This window comes from Piliocolobus tephrosceles, chromosome 13, assembly GCF_002776525.5.
Source record: "Piliocolobus tephrosceles isolate RC106 chromosome 13, ASM277652v3, whole genome shotgun sequence".
NCBI classification, from domain to species: Eukaryota; Metazoa; Chordata; class Mammalia; order Primates; family Cercopithecidae; genus Piliocolobus; species Piliocolobus tephrosceles.
Genome location: NC_045446.1, coordinates 66,556,424 through 66,575,677, shown reverse-complemented (window position 1 = coordinate 66,575,677; position 19,254 = coordinate 66,556,424). Strand labels below are relative to the sequence as shown.

General features: G+C 43.3%; 1 protein-coding gene across 2 annotated transcripts in view; it reads right to left on the bottom strand.

Annotated features, from left to right (window-relative positions):
- Nucleotides 1-10,788: 10,788 nt before the first annotated feature.
- Nucleotides 10,789-19,254, bottom strand: part of GVQW3 (GVQW motif containing 3) — a 28,742-nt gene continuing 20,276 nt past the window's right edge. The window contains exon 3 of one of the 2 annotated variants that reach the window (XM_023209363.2): nt 10,789-11,028. In XM_023209363.2, the coding sequence (XP_023065131.1) occupies nt 10,789-11,028 (240 nt within the window). Of the gene's footprint in view, nt 11,029-17,829; nt 18,216-19,254 lie in introns of those variants that run through there. The other variant, XM_023209362.1, reaches the window with a different exon arrangement.

Sequence of the window (19,254 nt, the reverse complement as noted above, 5' to 3'; positions counted from 1 at the left end):
TGCCTTGGTTCTTTTCCTCCTTCGTGCCCATTCCCAGCTGTCCAAATCCTACCCATTCTACAAACTTAATCTCAAGCCACCTCTCAAAACTCCTAATGGTTCTAGTCGCATGTCGCTCTTGCTCGAGGTACCTGCCATATATTGTTCTCCTTGTTTAACCCTGGGTATAGTCTATTTCTTTTTTTAATTATGGCCACACACCTTAGCCTTTTTGCAAGGCTGAGCTTAGACAAAAGGGGTTATGTATTCACCTATATCACCATTCCTTGGACAGCGCCTGGTGAACACAAGATGCTCAGAAATATTTCCTTGAATTGTGTTCATTCTTCCTGCCATATTTTTTGGTGGATTCAAAAAAATCTACCTTCCTGGTACCTCTCCATAATCTTCAACTCTTCACAAAGGAATGGCTCTTAACTGTCATTCTGTCCAGCCTTGCATTTGGTGATAGGTATCTCTTCCTGACATCCCTGCCAAGGGAGGATGCCAAGTAATTTCCCACTAGAGCAGATGGAAAAGTAGTAAGACCCATCCAGGTGAGACTAAATACCTCGACAAGAGAGAAATTTCCCACACAAAGTCATCAGAGTTAGTCTAATTGTGTCTCACTGGGGCCTGGATGTCCCTTTTTTTTTTTTTTTTTTTTTTGAGACAAAGACTGGTTCTGTCACCCAGGCTGGAGTGCAATGGCGCCATCTCGGTTCACTGCAACCTCTGCCTTCTGGATTCAAGTGATCCTCCTGCCTCAGCCTCCCAAGTAGCTGGAATTATAGGCGCCCGCCACCATGCCTGGTTAACTTCTGTATTTTTAGTAGAGACGGAGTTTAGCCATGTTTACCAGGCTGGTCTTGAACTCCTGGCCTCAAGTGATCCACCCACCTTGGCCTCCCAAAGTGCTAGGATTACAGGCATAAGCCACCGTGCCTAACCCAGGCTATCCATTTTGCCAGATGTTCTCAAGCCACAGTAGTAAGAAAGGCCCAGTCCACTGGTAACAGAGGACAAAGACCAAGCCAACTCAGGCAACGTTTGCAATCATCCTCCCCTGCATTGTGTAGCTAGCCTACCTCATCCCATGGGGAGTGATGGGACATCATATTTTAAGTACCATACATCATAGATTCAAGTTTATTGGAATTTCATCCCATAAATCAGGAGGCAATAAAACACGAAGGAAGGAGCATGGCCTTTGGAGCCAGCCAGACCAGGTTTAATTTTCATTGTTTTGCTTAGTATGATGTGGTTAAGAACTCCAGAATTAAGCAGAACCAGGTTCAAATGCTATTATGCTATTTCTTATCTCTATCACTTTGGGAAAATTACCCACCTTCTCTGAGCCTTCATTTTCTAATATGTAAAACAGGGACAATAACACTATCCTCATGGATTTTTGGTGAAAATTAAATGAGAAAATACATGTGTGTCAGCTAGGATGTCTTTAACTCCAAGTAACAAACCAAAACTTGAAATGGCAGGAAGTTTCAGGATTGGTTAATTCATCAAAAACTCTTCTTTTCATCTTAATGCTTTTCCAACCTTGGTATATAGACTTTTCTAGGCTGGCTTCCCTCATGGTCATAAGATGGGTGCCACGGTTCCCAAATTTATATCCAGATGCTACAATATACAAAGCAGAAAAGGGTGATCTCTTCCTTTTGTGTCTTTCTAAAAATAAGAAAACCTTTCCCAGAAACATCTCACTGATACTGTTTCCCACATCTTTGGCCAGAGCTGGATAATAAGCCTGCCTTTAATCCAATCGCTGACAAAGGGGGAATGGGATCACCATGATTGGCTTGGCCAGTTATACTGGATATAGAGCCCCTTTCCCTGCCAGATGGATTGCTGGGTAAAATTAGAATTCTATTAGCAGAGAAGAGGCAGGACGGCTACTGGGTAGGCAAGCAACAAGGTCTGTTACAGCATGGAATCTGGCACATGGTAAGCATTTAAGCATTTAACTCTTGTTATTAACTCTTACTAGCTGTATGAACTTATTCAAGTCACAAATCTCATAGATCCCCAATTTCTTAATCTGAAAATGGGAGTAGGATTATCAGCTTTGTTGGATGGTTATAAAGTTAAACAAGATGACACGTGAAATCTTCAGAGCTTAGTAAATAATAGCTACTTATAGTTGTATATAATTATTGCTAGAGTCCTTGGGCAGCAGGCTGACATCTTCAGCAAAGGTTCCTGGGGTTAGCACCAGGCTGAAAAGCTCAAAAACATGAGCACTAGAAACTGTACATACTCAATTTTCTATAATTGTGATTCTGTGTGTTAATTTGCCAGACCTTAATCCAGTTGCCTGTGCCCAATAGTTCTCCCTTCATGTAAGGAGATCCAGTAAGAAAATGATTTCTGCTAGGTGGTCCCCTGCCCTTGCCCCTAGAGGGCACTAAAGGCAATCCTGCCTCTCCTACTGGATTTGATGGCCCAACACCAACATCAACCAATCCAAGATCCCTCTTCTTGGGCTTTGAGCCCTCAACTCAGGATGGGAGCTTGATTCTCCACAGCACCCAGGGCTATAATTGTGTCAGACCCTGATTCCCATCCCAGCTCTGCCACTTATGAGCAGTGTGACCTTAGGCAAAGCACTTAACCTCTGTTTGTTTGTCTGTTTGTTTGTTTGACAGAGTCTTGCTCTGTTGCCCAGGCTGGAGTGCAGTGGCCCAATCAAGGCTCACTGCAACCTCCACCTCCCAGGTTCAAGCGATTCTCCCACCTCAGCTTCCTGGGTAGCTGAGAGTACAAGTATGCACCACAATGCCTGGCTAATTTTTGTATTTTTAGTAGAGACTGGGTTTTGCCATGTTGGCCAGGCTTCTCTTGAACTCCTGACCTCAAGTGATTCTCCCACCTCAGCCTCCCAAAGTGCTAGGATTACAGGGGTGAGCCATCATGCCCAGCTGCTTTACCTTTCTTTGAATATCATCTGCCAGACCTGTAAAATAGGGTGCAGCCTCATGTTTGCTACCTTTCCCTCAAACTCAGGCCTCTGGTCACTTGAAATGATCTGACGTTACTGAACAGATCACAGTATCTCCCCCTCCAAGCCTTTATAGATTACTTTCCCTTCCAAAATCAATGCCAACCCCATTTCATCCTCACCTATCAGGATGGGGTTTAGGAAAGCATTTCCTCTTTCTCCACCTCCTGCCCACAGCTCAAATGATCCTAAAGCACCTTGGACTTGCTTCTTTTGTTCTTTTAATGGTTTATCAGTATTGTTTTAAATATTTTTATTGATACATAATAGATGTATATATTTTGGGGGTACATGTGATAATTTAATACATTCATATAATTTGTAAAGATTGAATCAGTATAATTGGGATATCTGTCACATTAAATATTTGTCTTTATGCTACAAATATTCAAATTATTTTCTTCTGTTTTGAAATATATAATACATTATTGTAAACTATAGTCACCCTACTGATCTATCTAACACTAGGTTTTATTTCTTCCATCAAACTGTGTATTTGTACCCATTAGTCAAGCTCTCTTCATCTCCCTTCCCTCCTACTCTTCCTGTCTCTGGTAACTACCAATCCGCTATCTTCATGAGATCTAGTTTTTAAGCTCCCACATATGATATTTTTCTTTCTGTGCTTATTTCACTTAACACAATGACCTTCAGTTCCATACATTTTGCTGCAAATGACAGGATTTGATTCTTTTTTATGGCTGAATAATATTCCATTGTGTATATGTACCACATATTCTTTATCCATTCATCTTTTAATGGATACTTAAATGGATTCTGTATTTTGACTGCTGTGAATAGTGTTGCAATAAACATGAGAATGCAGGTATCTCTTTGATGTATTGGTTTCCTTTTGGATAAGTACCCAGTCCTGGAATTGCTGGATCATATGGTGGTTCTATTTTTAGTTTTTTGTGGAACTTCCATAAAGTTTTCCATAGTGACTGTACTAATTTACATTTTCACTAACAGTGTATAAGGGTTCCCCTTTGTCCACATTCTTTCCAGCATTCATTATTCCCTATCTTTTTGATAAAGGCCTTTTTAGAAATTTTTATTTATTTATTTATTTTATTTTATTTTATTTTATTTTTTTGAGACAGAGTCTTACTCTGTTGCCCATGCTGGAGTGCAGTGGCACAATAATGGCTCACTGAAGCCTCGACTTCCCAGGCTCAAGCAATTCTCCTAGCAATTCTCCTATCTAAGCATCCTGAGTAGCTGGGACTATAGGCATCCGCCACCATGCCCAGCTAAGTTTTTGTGCGTATTTTGCAGAGACGGAGTTTCACCATATTGCCCATGCTGGTCTCAAACTTCTGGACTCAAGTGATCCACCTTTCTTGGCTTCCCAAAGTTCTCGGACTATAGGCGGGAGCCACCACACCCAGCCTATAAAAGCCATTTTAACCGGGATACCTTGCACGTATTGCTATAATTGCATTGCTCTCCCAGGATGGGAACTTTTACTTGTCTTTCTTAACCACTAGGTTGTGAGACCACAAATTAAGAGGAAGGTCCCTGGACTTACTCATTGCTTTACCCTCAGAAAAATAAAGAGTGTTGAAATGTCATCACTGCAGGGAAATGTTGTCAGTGAAGGGGAGCTCCAGTTTCCAATGAAGTTCCACGGGTGTTACCTGGAGCCCCAGTAGCACCATGGAATCATTCACCTCCCTCCCTTCTCACCCCTGGAATCCCAACTTCAACAAATAGCAAGATGATTTCCTTCCTTGGGAGCTATCCCAGCAAGTGGAGCATTTCAATAAACAAATAATAAGTGTGGAACAAATGGAAGAGGGAAATGTGGGACCCCAAGAGGAGGATTGGAATGAGACTTGGCAAGAGGCTGTGAATACATCCAAAGCTGATAGATTTATTATTGAGAAGTTTGTTTTTCCTCATGGATCTTTCCTACCTCCAGTATAATAGCACGCAGGGCGGGACATAAAGCCAAAGTGATTTGGAGGAAGCAGGACACCTAAATTCATTTGACTTGGAAAGAGCTTTAAATTTTTACACTCTGTCTTCAAACACAGAGTTTCCCAATGGTCTTAGGGGGATGCGTGTACATTTATGCACATGTGCATCCTAGATTTTTGTTTCTTTCTCACAACATGCACACACATACATGCGCACACACTTCGATAGGCAGAGATTGATTTTTAAAAAACAATCACATTCCCATGCTTCTCCAAGAAATTAGGTAGAAAAGAGACCCTTAAATTTCTTTTTTAAATTTTTTCTGGAGCTCAGGAGGATTTAGGCATTCCAGATTCTCATATTTCTCCAAGGTGAACCAAATGTTTCACTTGCATATTTCAGGGTCCCATTTCTTCCCATTTAATGCTCTAACTTTCCTGTAAGAAACTTGGGGCACCTGTGATTTCTACGAACACTGTAATTCTGCACCCACAGGATTAAAATTTCGGTCTGACTTTCAATGATCTCAGTCCCATAGCTATAATAGACTATATATTAATATAATTAATGTTATATTAATATAATTAACCTATTCATATATAGTTTTGTATATTAGTTATAAATACACATATATTTTAAAGCTATAATGGAAGCTCTCTGGTTCTCTGAACACGCCTGGAACTGATAGTTTAGAATCCTGAGCTTGAATTTTTTTTTTTTTATAAGAACTTTGGCACCATCAGAAGCAACTGATTCATCTTAAAATCCTTGGTCACAATTTTCACCTTAGTAGTGCATTTCAGCAGCCATTTGGTCTTCCAAAGACTTGCCTTTGAAGGCATTTCATCCCAGTTATTCACAAGGTGCTAGTTTAAGTAACTTTTGCTATTGCGTGCCATGGACTGCCGTGGACAGTTGTTGGGAAATACAGTTCGCCAACCTCCAAATATCCTTGTATATTCTTGTTTGTCCCAAACAGCAAGGACTAACCATTTTCTGACCCTGAATCATTTATATAATTAGTCACAAAAGCAGTTAGGTAGGTAGGTCAAGGTGACCACAATGTGCAGCAATTCACTCTCCAAGGAAAGGAGACTGGCTTGTTAACTGCTTGCTATAAAAGGTTCCGCCCTTAGCCCAGGATTCCTTGGTGACATCACAGCCCCAAGGCATGCATAGCTGCCATCTGGGCCATTGTATTGACTCGTGGGATTTGAGGGCAAGGAAACTCGCTCTACCATGCTCTTGGCCCTTTTGTTTGCTATGCTATCTTTTTCTGATCCACCGGGTCTTGCCTACTTTCAGCTCCCATAGAGTTGTGGCAAGCCAATTTGGAGTCCTGTTACTCCTTGTCATCTTCCATGAGGTTGGAACTCTTCCCTGATACAGTATCCCATTTTCTACTGGCAATGAAGTCATCATTGAATTCAAGCCCACTCAGGTCATATTACAATCCCAGATTCCTATCATGGAGGGTCAGTTTCCCATGACTGCTTTCATATCAAGTATTATATCAGCAGCTTCCTGTCAGGAAAACACATCATTCTAGATCTGTGCTATCCAACACGGTAGCCATTAACCACGTGTGGCTATTAACATTTAAGTATTAAAATTAAGCAAAATTATATGTTACAAATTATATATCTTGAACAGGGTTCTGGGGCCCCTGGCTACATGCCAGGTACTGTCTTTTTAATAACTGGATCTGATGGATCCTGGGAAGTTCCGGGAATTCTAAGAGGCGGGGGGAGGGGGTGGGCGGGATGGCTGGTGCAGTGGCAACAGGGTACCCAGGGAGCTTGGGGGTGGTTACTATTTACTAGCCAGTATAGAAATATTTTAACACTTTAATAACCAATACAGTCGAACGTACCTAATGCAGTCCTGTTGGCCAGGGTTATGACTATGTAAATGTTATTCATAATTAAGCCATATAAGGGTTTGTGAGTATATTTCCATTCTTGTTAAGATTTCAGTTTCTCCTACATTAATAATTGCCTTTTTGTTTTCTTTTGCTTAGTTTCTGTATTTCCATCACTAAGTCTTCTCTCAAACTCTTTGAAAGAACAGTATGATGACCAAATCTGTCAGGTCCAGCTATATCCCAGGCATTATGATGGCTTAACTATGGCTATCCATCAGATCCAGCTACTAAAAAGACAGTACCTGGCATATAGCCAGGGGCCCCAGAACCCTGTTCAAGAGACCAACGTTTGTTCAGATCAGTCAGTTTCTGTGCCAGTCAGCAGCCTCCAGTCCCTCCTGGGCACTGCCTTTGGCTCCCCCAAAAGGCTGACCTGAGCCTTGCTTGCTACACCTACCTGGCCCAGGGAGCCCTGCATGAGAACCATCCTGAGACTGTCCTGGTGCCACCTGGCTGCCAGGTAATAGCCAGCCATCCTCACCTCCCACATATCAGCCCCTGTCCCTGCGTGTTCCACCTGCCCCCAGGAGGCTCAAACCTCACCAGGAGAGACAGCAGCCCTGGAAGAGATGTTGGTATCTCAGAGGACAAATATTTTTTAATGGCTTCTCTGGTCATAATGTATAAATACTGCAAAATGATTAACCAAAAATTGTTAAATAATTGTAGATACAATTATATTAGAGAATGGAGGAGGGAAGCGCTATTAGAGAAATCTTCCATTGTTCAAAGTCAGTAGATAATGTCTGAACCTTGGTGTTTCAGGAATACCCTTAAAATAAAAAATTTTTTAAAAAAGGACTAGGTCTATAATAAAAAGTGACGAACTCTGCTTGGGGGGATTGGAACTGGTTCACAGAGAAAGGGGTGTTTGAGCTGGGTCTTGAAGAGAGTATAGAAGTTCCCAGTTCCACAAAGGTTGAACTCTAAGGTGAGTGGGTATCTTAAAGGAAGAAAATTCTTCGGCAAGGGTGGTGAAGTATAATAGGAAGTACAAAGGCACAAAAGCATGGGAACATCATTTTGGGGACAAACAATGAACTGTCCCATTGAGTGAGAAGTTCAGGAGCCATGTTAGGAGAAGACAATGGCAGAAATAAAGCAGAGACAGAAGTTTGTGACCAGAGCCCAGCGGCCTCCAATGTAGCCCAAGTGGTCCCCTCCCTCAAATTGGTGGCAGCATAACAGGCACAAATCCGAAAAGCAATTTGGAAATACACATCAGAAACCTTGAAAATGTTTCTATCCTCTATCTCAGTGATCCTACTCCTGGGGATTGTTCCTGAGAAAATACAATTTTTAAAGCATAGAGTGAGCAGCACACACTGGTATTTTTTTTTTTTTTTTTTTGCATCATTATTGGAAATAGTGAAAAACTGGACAAAAACAAAAGTTTCATCAGAGGAGAATACTTAAGTAAAAGATAGCAAATTCACCCAGTGAATAATAAATATGCAGACTGGTATGCCTGTCATAATTTAGGTGGGCTCACCCAGCGGGCCTGCTGGGCCCAGTATCATAGGATGGTACTAATGCCATCCCCATCTTATAGATGAGGACCTGGAGGCTCAAAGAGAGAGAATGATCTGCTCAGGGCTATCTAGTTTCAAAGTAGAGGAGCTGAGATTCCAACCCAAGTCAACATGATGGCAGAGCAGTCGGTGCTTTTCCTCTGCCCCATGATGCCAGTTGTCGATGATGATCATGTTACCTGTGGAAAGTCCCTTTACGTGACCCCTGGCATATTTCTTCAGTCTTGGGAGAATAATGCTAAGCCAGAGTGGACACAAGGGGCTGGCAATAAGTAGCAAAAGAGAAAAAACCTGTATGAGACAAGGCTAAGCAATAAAAACAGAATACATAGTTGTATCAGTAATAGAAGCGGTCAGAAAAATTATGCTCATGGACAACAGCAGGAAGGGGTAAGGAGAAATGGAAACAGATAATGTGTGAGTGGGTGCTCTCTTTCCTCTTTCTCTTCTTGAAGTTTCCGTTCTTAACACTGTATTATTTGCACAATAAAAAAACAATTCACAATGAAAGATAGAAAGACAGAAAGTACAAGTCCCTGGGGTGGCCCATGGCCATGCCTTGAGTCCAGCTGCAGCTCTAGGATTTCCAAAGCCATTCTGACAGCAGCACTCATAAAGAAGAAGCTAGTTCCTTTTGGATGAAGGGGGGAAGGAGAAAAATGTAGCGTGTGACCCATGCCAAGAGGCTTAAGTTCCTTGCCATCATGCTTCAGGGTTGGTGTCACTGCCACATCTGATCAAGCTCTTACCCTGGCTGGGGAGGTATGCCTGTGACTTGGCACTTCCCAGTTCAAGAATTTTTGCATCTAATGGTGTTGTTGATCCCTGTTCATTTGTTTCGCCTCTGCTGGCTGGGGCTTGGGTTTGGCTTTGCTGGAGGAAGGGCCAGTGTGGGATTCTCTCTAACTGAGGAACAGAGGCCAAGATGACTTTAGCCAGCAAAGAGAACAGTGAAACAGCAACATTTATGCCTGGGGTGCAGTGATTTTTCTTTGGTTCATGCTCACACCCCATACCTCATTTGATTTTATTCTACCCTTTAGATCGCCATTCCTTTCCAGATTTCACACATTTGCCTATGCTGGTCTCTCTGTCCAGAATGCCCTGTCTCATGCTTCCTGACAGAACTAAGCCCTGCCCATCCTTCAATATCACTTCATTGATGAACCTTTTTCCAATCTCCTTTTGGGGAATGAATCATTCCATCCTCTGGCTCCCAAAACACTCGATTTGTATCTTTCCTATGGCAATTGCATTTGTCTGCAGTACATTATAATTATTTATGCCTACGTCTGTTTCTCCTACTAAATGGTGAGCTTCTCAAGGTGGCCAAGAAATATGTCTTATCCAACTCTGATCCCTCACATAATGTCTGGCATGTGGTAGGTGCTCAATCAATGTATGGAATGACATTAATTTACAATGGTTGAATTCTTCCTCTTTCTATGCACGGGCTCTCTGGGAAAGCTATTGAGATTATAGGCAGATGACCAATTGGTTTTTATGTCCATTTGAAAGAGGCAGGAAGAGGAAGAGAGTTAAAGCTATCTGTGGATCCATATTCCAGAGATTTCAGCCAGTGCTCCTTAGGGGGATGATAACTGGAATAATAACTAACACGTGCAGAGGCTCTTACTTACACTTTCACATCCATTAACTCAGTTGAGTCACACAAGGGCTCATGGAAGTAGGTTGGTTGGGCAGTATTTGGCCTGTTCCAGTGTTACAGCTGAGGAAACCAAGGCTCAGAAAAATGAAGTGATTTGCAAGATTACATCAACTCAAAGTAGAGCGGGGACTCAAACCCAGATCTGTTGACTCCAAATTCCACGCTCTTGGAAATGCTGAGATGACAAGGGCACAAGCAACTCTTCTCCTTGATAAAGGTTTGCAGAAGGAAGAAAGGAAGCCTATGGTTAACCTTGATGAAGTATACTTGCACCAGGCCCCAGTTGTTACCCTCATACATATTTACCTCTCATCCAGGGCAGAGACCATGCTTTCTCCATCATTTCTCTCTCCAAAGTTCAGGTCTTTGGCAAGCCTCACACTTTTGCTGGGTCTTGATTTTCAGGTCTAAAATGAGGAGGCTGAGCTAGAAGTTTAAATTGGGTCACATTCACACTGGCACCCAACACAGAGCCTGGCGCATAGTTTCCATCACCCTCTCCATGGATGACTCCCAGTTCCAACACTAGAGGCCTCCAGGACTCCAGCTGACATGATGCAGTGTGTACTCTGCACGTTGCAGCCTCTTCCCAGGCTGGCTGTGGAAACTGAGCCTCCTCCAGACAGCAGGGCTGCTCTGCTCATGCGGATCAAGTCCGGAGCCTCATTAGTCATGTCAGATGACATAGTTAACACTTGGGGCCGGTACAGCCAGTTCATCAAAAGCTCCTATGTGCCTGGCTCCATCACCGCAGCTGAGGAACTACTGTATGTGGAGTAGGCAGTACATCAGAGGAACAGCGCCAGAGTGCTTCCAAATTGGTTTTGATTAATTGCATAGACCTGTCTTTAATTGGTGCCAGTGTAGCAGCCAGAGAACTTATGGGAAAGCAGGATGTTATGCTTTCATTCCCTGAAGTCCCATAAAGCAATGAAAGATGAGGAACAGAATCACTGCTCGTTGAAAATTCATCGACTGTGCAGACCTAGAAAACACAAATAAGTATCTGAATTGAAACCTAACCTCATTTTCCCAACTCATTGGAAGCCATGCATGTTCCCCTCTGCCCTGACTGCCTGCCGAGATATGCAGCTGAGCAAAAGGTGTGATTTCTAAGAAACAAGTGCTTTAGCACAGAGACAGCATCCTCACCTCTCCCTCCTGGAATTGACGCCTGGAGGTATTTGGGAAAGCGCCTCCCCTCAGAAACGCCTCCCTTCAGCCCATCTCCATCCTATGAAATGTTACCAGAGACTGATTCACTTTGGGTGAAACATTCATTCACACATTCATTCTTTCTTTTCTACCTCTTGGAGATTTAAGACATATGTATTGACCGTGTACTAAATACAAAGCACTGTTCTGGTGTCATAAGGAATATAGTAGAATGAAAAAAAAAAAAAAAAGACCCTTTTCCCAGGAAAATGATTATATAGGAGAAAAGAGAGGACAGATGAACTGATACATGATGAGTGACATCACATAAAAGAGGAACCATTGGGATTTGGCATCAAGAAGACTTGGGTTCAAATCTCAGTTCTGTTTCTTCTTACTGAGCCACCTCAGATAATCACTTTAATTCTCTAAGTTCCTCTCTCTTTGGGAGGCTGGAGTGCAGTGGTGCAATCACAGCTTACTGCAGCCTCCAACTCCTGGGCTCAAGTGATCCTCCCATCTCAGCCTCCCGAGTAGCTAGGGCTACAGACGTGCACTACCACACCCAACTTTTTCTTATTTTTTTTTTTTTTTGAGATGGGGTCTTACTCTGTTGCCCAGGCTGGTCTTGAACTCCTGGGTTCAAGCGATCTTCCTGCCCCAGCCTCCCAAAGTGCTGGGATTACAGGCATGAGCCACTGAGTCTGGCCTGAGTTTTAATTATAGAATAAAATAATGATACTTACTGCACATGTCAACTGTGAGACTTATAAGAATGAGCAGGGTGGAAAGTACCCAGCACAGGGCCTGGCACTGATCAATAAATTGTTGCCAATTCCGAATAAGCATCACTAGTGAGGCTCTGATAGGGTGCTGGGTGACAGTTCAGTATTCAAGGAACAAACCATTACTGATCACAGACTCTATGCCAGGCTCTATCCTGGACATTAGGGATTTAGATGGGAAGCTCAGTCCTGCCCGTGAATGAGACTGAGGTCCACTAGGGAGTCACAGTGATTTAAGGTGGTAAGAATGGCAAAGTGTCACAGGTGTGTTCACAGAAATCTACTCAGGGAGCAGTGAGGAGAAAAGGAGATGGGGTCACTTCTACCTGGGAAATCAGGATAGATTTGCCTAAAGAGGCAATGCTGGAACTACGTCCTGACACATAAGAAGATTTTCATTTACAGATAAAGAAGGAAGCATTTTCCATGCACAAGGCCACAGTTTCCTTCCTTTTGTTCCTAGAGCAAACAGGGGTTACCCCCATAGAATCTTGGAATTAGCTGTTCTCTTTGTATAGAAAGTTCTTCCCCTAAATTTTCCCAAAGCTGGCTCCTTGACATTTATAACCTGATATTTTATGTTTTCGTTTGTTTATTGTATATCTCTCCTACTAGAATGACAGGTCCGTGAGAGCCTGAGATTCTGGCTGTATTTTCCTCCACTCTGTTACAACATCTAGAACATTGTCTGGCATATAGTAGCCATTCAGTATACATTTGTTGCATAAATAAAAAAACAACAGGAGGCACAGGAGGGCATACTGAAATTGAGGACCTATTCTAAGCACAGTGCCTGGCACACAGCAGACACTGAATTTTCTTTTGTCAAATTGAATAATGGGAAATGCCTGAAGCATAGGCCAGAGGAACTGAAGTGGAAGGTAATAGAAGAGGTGGCTTCTGAGATGCACCCAGGAAGAATGACAATGTGATAGGGATGCTAGGAAGGGGATCGGGAGGATTAAATCATAGAACTTTTAAGTCCCTTCCAATCTTGAGCTTCTGAGAATTTCTCCCGAACAAATAATCTCTTGTCACCCTTCCTGATCCCCTCACTCACACCCCTCCTTTCCACTCCACCCTGTCTGGAGGCTGTAAGGACATCTGACACGCCATTTCCTGCCAATGTAAATCATAGACTGCTGTGTGATGCTCGTTCACAGGTTTTACCATCCCCAGATGGAGATGGCCCCAAATCTCAGGGTGGAGGCCTCGAGCAAAGCCAGCCTTACCACAGGGTGGCAAATAAGGGGGAACTGTTTACCCACCAGCACCTTCCTGGCCCTGCTCCCAGATAATTTTATTTCCTCTGGTCCTGGATCTGCTCCTTAGTTGGATGCACCTCAGTTCACTTGCTGGAGCACTGATGTGTGACTGTTTAACTACTGCTGCTTCCTGTCCCAGGGATCCTGGGCTTCAGGGAGCATGGGAAAGAGACAAGAAAGAGAGCTTTATATGAGGTAAGCCTTGACAGTAATCATAAAAGTCAAAGACTAACTTACACTTAGATAGTGCTTCACAGTTTACAAAGCCCTAGAGGACCCCTATTCATCCTTCAAGGCCCGAACAAATGTTACCTCTTTTCACTAACTTTCAACTCTCCCAGGCAGAGCTAATCCTTTCCTCCACACTTGATAAAACCTCCATGATAGCCCTTACTGCCTTGTAATAAACGTATCTGTGTACGTGTCTCATTTCCTCCACTAAATCAGAACCCTGGGGACAGATCTCTTTTCTCCCAGTAAAACACATTTCTTTCTTTCTTAAAAAGTAATTTTAATGTTCATTATACATATTTTCTAACTACAAAAATAATATTTACAGTTATAATAATAAAAATTATAGATATAAAAGTATAATGAAGCAAATTGAAAATCACTTATAATTTCATCACCCAGATCAAACCACTGGTAACGTTTTGGATATATCTTGAGGGCTTTTTTTTTAGCATACAGAAAGTAAAAATAGGACCATATAATGCATGTGGTTTTACAGTCTGATTTTATCACCTATCTTATTGTGAACATCTTTAGACATCATTGACAGTTCTTTAAAAATATCATCTTAAATAGCTGCATTATTTCTCTTAATGAGTATGCCATAATTTTCTTAACAATTTCTCCATTGTGGGATATTTGGGTTATTTCCTTCTTTTTACTATTTTTACAAATAAGTCTGCAATGAATAGCTGTTACATAAATCTTTGTCTGCATCTCTGACTGTTTTCCTAAGAAAGATTCCTAAGAAATCTTCCTAGAAGATTCATCCCTAGGTCAACTGGTTTAAACTTTTTTTTTTTTTTTTTTTTTTTTTGAGAGGGAGTCTTGCTCCATCGCCCAGGCTGGAGTGCAGTGGCACGATCTCAGCTCACTGCAACCTCCACCTCCCGGGTTCAAGCGAGGCTCCTGCCTCAGCCTCCCGAGTAGCTGGGATTACAGGCGTGCACCACCATACCCAGCTAATTTTTGTATTTTTAGTAGCGACAGAGTTTTACCATGTTGACCAGGCTGGTCTCGAACTCCTGACTTGTGATCTGCCCACCTCGGCCTCCCAAAGTGTTGGGATTACAGGTGTTAGCCACTGCGCCCAGCCCGGTTTAAACTCTTTAAAGCTTCGTGATGCTTATTGCCAAATTGCTCTGAGAAAAACATATCAATTTATAATTTCACCAATGCAACAACATGTCTCACCTGACCAACATTATAATCCCATTTGTATCTTTACCAAGTCCAGTGTCCTTTTCACAATGTCTCACAAGTTAAGTAATTTTTCTTAAACACAGCAGAAATTATACAACCAAACTTAAGAGTTATCCTCTTCCAAGATGTCAACCTGGGTGGGCATATTCATTTATTTACTTATTTATTCATTTTATTTTTTTGAGACAGAGTCTCACTTTGTAGCCCAGGCTGGAGTGCAGTGGCGTGATCTCGGCTCACTGCAAGCTCCGCCTCCGAGGTTCACACCGTTCTCCTGCCTCAGCCTCCCAAGTAGCTGGGAGTACAGGCACCCGCCACCACGCCTGGCTAATTTTTTGTATTTTTAGTAGAAACGGGGTTTCACCATATTAGCCAGGATGGTCTCGATCTCCTGACCTCATGATCCACCCACCTCAGCCTCCTAAAGTGCTGGGATTACAGGCGTGAGCCACCATGCCTGGCCCAGCATATTTATTTAAACAGTGCTTCCACTGCTTTAAACATTTCTTTTTTATTTGAAAATTGGCTGCAAAGCAGACAACACATTTTTTTGCATCTAAATTACAATACACTCTGTCTTCAGGGAATGATTTTTGATTTTTGGCAATAGTCAAAAGTCACTTGAAATTCGTGAGATGAGAAGCTACAGCTGGGTTTGGGGTCAGAAATGAGGTGCAGTATTACAGTAATGAGATTGAGGTCTTTTGCAACTTGTAAAGCAAGTCCCAGAGGAGTTCTGGGCAGTAGTGGCATCATCAGAATAAAGGCTGAGCCTTCTAGCATGACCATTCCAAAGTGGCTGCACTCAGGTGGAGGTATGACTGTAGCACAGTTATGGAACCTCCTCTCATGACTTCATCGTTACTCTGTGGATAGCCCCAGGACCAGGTGTCAACTTATTTCAGAACTGAGCTCCAGGCCAGGTGTGGTGGCTCACACCTATAGTCCCGGCATTTTGGGAGGCCTAGGTGGGTGGATTGCTTGAGCCCAGGAGTTTGAGACCAGAGTGGGCAACATGATGAAACCCTGACTCTATAAAAAATGCAAAAATTAGCTGGGCATGGTGATACATGCCTATAGTCCCAGCTACTCAGGAGGCTGAGGTGGGAGGATCCCCTGAGCCCAGGAGGTAGAGGCTACAGTGAGCTGTGATTGAACCACTGCACTGTAGCCTTGGTGACATAGGGAGAGCCTGTCTCAAAAAAAGTGAAAAAGAACTGATCTCCAGGCCAGGCATGGTAGCTAATGCCTGTAATTCTAGCACTTTGGGAGACTGAAGGAGGAGGATCACTGGAGCCCAGGAGTTCAAGACCAGCCAGGGCAACATAGTGAGACCCTGTCTCTACCAAAAAAAAAAAAAAAAAATTAAATTAATTAGCCAGGCATGGTAGCATGCACCTGTTGTCCTAGCTACTTGGAAGGCTGAGCCAGGAGGATCACTGGAGGCTGCAGCGAGCTACGATCCACTGCACTCCAGCCTGGACAACAGTACTGATCTGATCTCCTTCCCTCTTCTTTCTTCTTCAAGTCCACTCGGACCTGATGTGACTCCAAGACAATATTTTAGAGGGGCAGTTTAAGGGGAGGGCAGAACATGGCATGGCAATGGAAAGAGCCCTCAGACTTCAGTCAGAAAGAAGTGAGCCTGATGTGTGGCTCTGCCTGTGCCTTTTGCCAGCTGTGTGATAGGTCCCATTAGTAAAGGAGGATGCTACTTCCAAGGACTGTTTGGGAAAATGGAGAACATACATATAACCACACGCAGACACACAAACACGCACAGGCACGCCAAATAGCTAATGCTTATTGAGTACCGACTCCATGCCAAATACATACTGTGCTTTCTATGCACATGGCAGACCCTGTTGACTGGCTACCCAAAAGCCATTTGCTCCTTGTTACCTACCACTGCAGCTCCCTTAGGCCAATGAGATTTAATAGAACTCTGCTGGGAGTTACTGGGAGAACTTTTGCTTTCCTGATGAAACAGGACTGCTGAGTCTGAACTGCCTGTGCCTCCCAACCCCTGCCTGCCTTGAACTTGGAGGTGAGGGCTGGGTGTCACAGTCATCTTGTAACCAAGATGGAAAGACCAAAGTAGCACCTTTGGAATTCTTGTTATGCCAGAAAATAACTACCTATTTAAGTCACTGTTAGTTATCATTACTTGCAGCTAAAAATATTGCAATATACATGCATAGAAAGTGTCCACACATAATCAATGCTCAATAAAGGGTAGCTATTTGCACTCATTAAAGTTCCCATCCTGTAGAGACTTGAAATGCCTTCTTTTTCTTCAGTTAGACCTCAGTCATCCCCATTGATCCCCTGCACCTTTGCAGGGCACCTACTCAGGACCAGGCTTTGTGCAAGATGCACAGGGCAAGAGGCGCCCCCAATCTAAGGAAGGAAGTGAAAAGCCTGAGAGTATGCCAGTCTCTGCTGAGACATGGCCCAAACCCAGAAGGACTCAACAGGTAAGTCCTACCGTGGCCTGGGCTTTCTCCTTCTGCCTGAGGCAGACCACAGATTATGTGCGGGATGCTTGGTACGTCCCCTTCACTGCCCACCTCCTGCAGAAGCCTGGAGATGCTTCTGGGTGGTGGAGGAAATGCTTATTGACTTCCACATCTTTCCAGCCAAATGCTCCTACCAGGGGCTCCCAGTTTTGAGAGAGCCTGGCTTCACCTGCTTGCTGTTTACGCCCATAGGAAACAGGAGGAATCTTTTTCAGAATATTTGCTCCAGCAAAAATTGTCCATAAAGGCTAACAATGGAGAGAAGGCAGACGTACTGAGCTACCTTTTAGATGCCTGGATGTCCCGCGTGGGATTTTATAGAGAAACAGATTGAACACAAAACCTATTTCCGCACTTAAAGTTGTATGGCTTTAGCAGTTTAGACAACCTTTCTGAGCTTCATTTTTCTTATTTATAAAATGGAGATGGCTGGTCCAAAGGTAGTGAGTTATCTCAATCGATTGTTCACAGTCAGTCACAAATTGAACTCCTCGTTCTACTCCTTCCCTCTTTCTCACTACTAAACTAGTCTAAAATAAATAAATAAATAAACAAAATGGAGATGTGACAGCCAATTTTGTGTGTTCACTTGACTGAGTACTGGGGTACTCAGATAGATGGGAAAACATTATTTCTGGGTGTGTCTGTGGGGATGTTTCTGGAAGAGATTAGCATTTGAATTGGTAGACTGAGTAATGAAGAGGCACCCCTTCATTAGGATGTGCATGGACATCATCCAATTCATTGAGGACCTGAATAGAACAAAAAGATAGGAGAAGGGCAAATTTGTTCTTGCTTCTTGAGCTATGACATCTGTCTTCTGCCCTTGTGCACCAGCACTCCTGGCTCTTCGGCCTTTGGACTCAGACTGGAGTTTACACCATCGAACTCCTGGTTTTGGCTGGGCATGGTGGCTCATGCTGATAATCCCAGAGCTTTGGGAGGCCAAGGCAGGAGGATCCCTTGAGACAAGGAGTTCGAGACCAGCCTGGGCAACATAGTGAGGTTCTGTCTCTACAAAAAATAAAAATAAAAAATTATTTGGGCATGGTGGCACATGCCTGTAGTCCCACCTAATCAGGAGGCTGAGGCGGGAGGACTGCTTGAGCCCAGGAATGCAGGGCTGCAGCGAGCTAAAATCGTGCCACTATACTCCAGCCTGGGTGCCAGAACAATATCCTGTTTTCTAAACAAACAAACAACAAAACCCACTAAACTCTAGTTCTCAGGTCTTCATCTTTGGGCTTGGACTAGAACAACACCATTGGCTTTCCTGGGCTCCAGCTTGCAAATGGCAGATCAAAGGACTTCTCAGCCTCCATAATCACAATAAATCATATGACAGAATAAATCTATTTACATATATCTCCTATTGTTCCTGTTTCTCTGGAGAACCCTGACTAATAAAGGAGATTATGTCTACCTCCAAGGCTGGGAGTGGTGACTCATGCCTGTAATCCCAGCACTTTGGGAAACCGAGGCAGGCAGATCATGAGGTCAGGAGTTCCAGACCAGCTTGACCAACATGGTGAAACCCTGTCTCTACTAAAAATACAAAAATTATCTGGGTGTGGTGGCACGCGCCTGTCTCCTTTTCATGGAAGAAAAGCAGACTGCCCTTTCTAATAGTGCGATGTATTTTATCCCATGTATTTTATTTTTATTTTTTATTTTTTATTTTTTTTTGTTTTTTTTTTGAGGCGGAGTCTTGCTCTGTCGCCCGGACTGGAGTGCAGTGGCCGGATCTCAGCTCACTGCAAGCTCCGCCTCCCGGGTTTATGCCATTCTCCTGCCTCAGCCTCCCGAGTAGCTGAGACTACAGGCGCCCGCCACCTCGCCCAGCTAGTTTTTGTATTTTTAGTAGAGACGGGGTTTCACCGTGTTAGCCAGGATGGTCCCGATCTCCTGAGCTCATGATCCACCCGTCTCGGCCTCCCAAAGTGCTGGGATTACAGGCTTGAGCCACCGCACCCGGCCCCATGTATTTTATATATCTATCTCTATCTATCTATCTATCTATCTATCTATCTATCTATCTATCTATCTATCTATC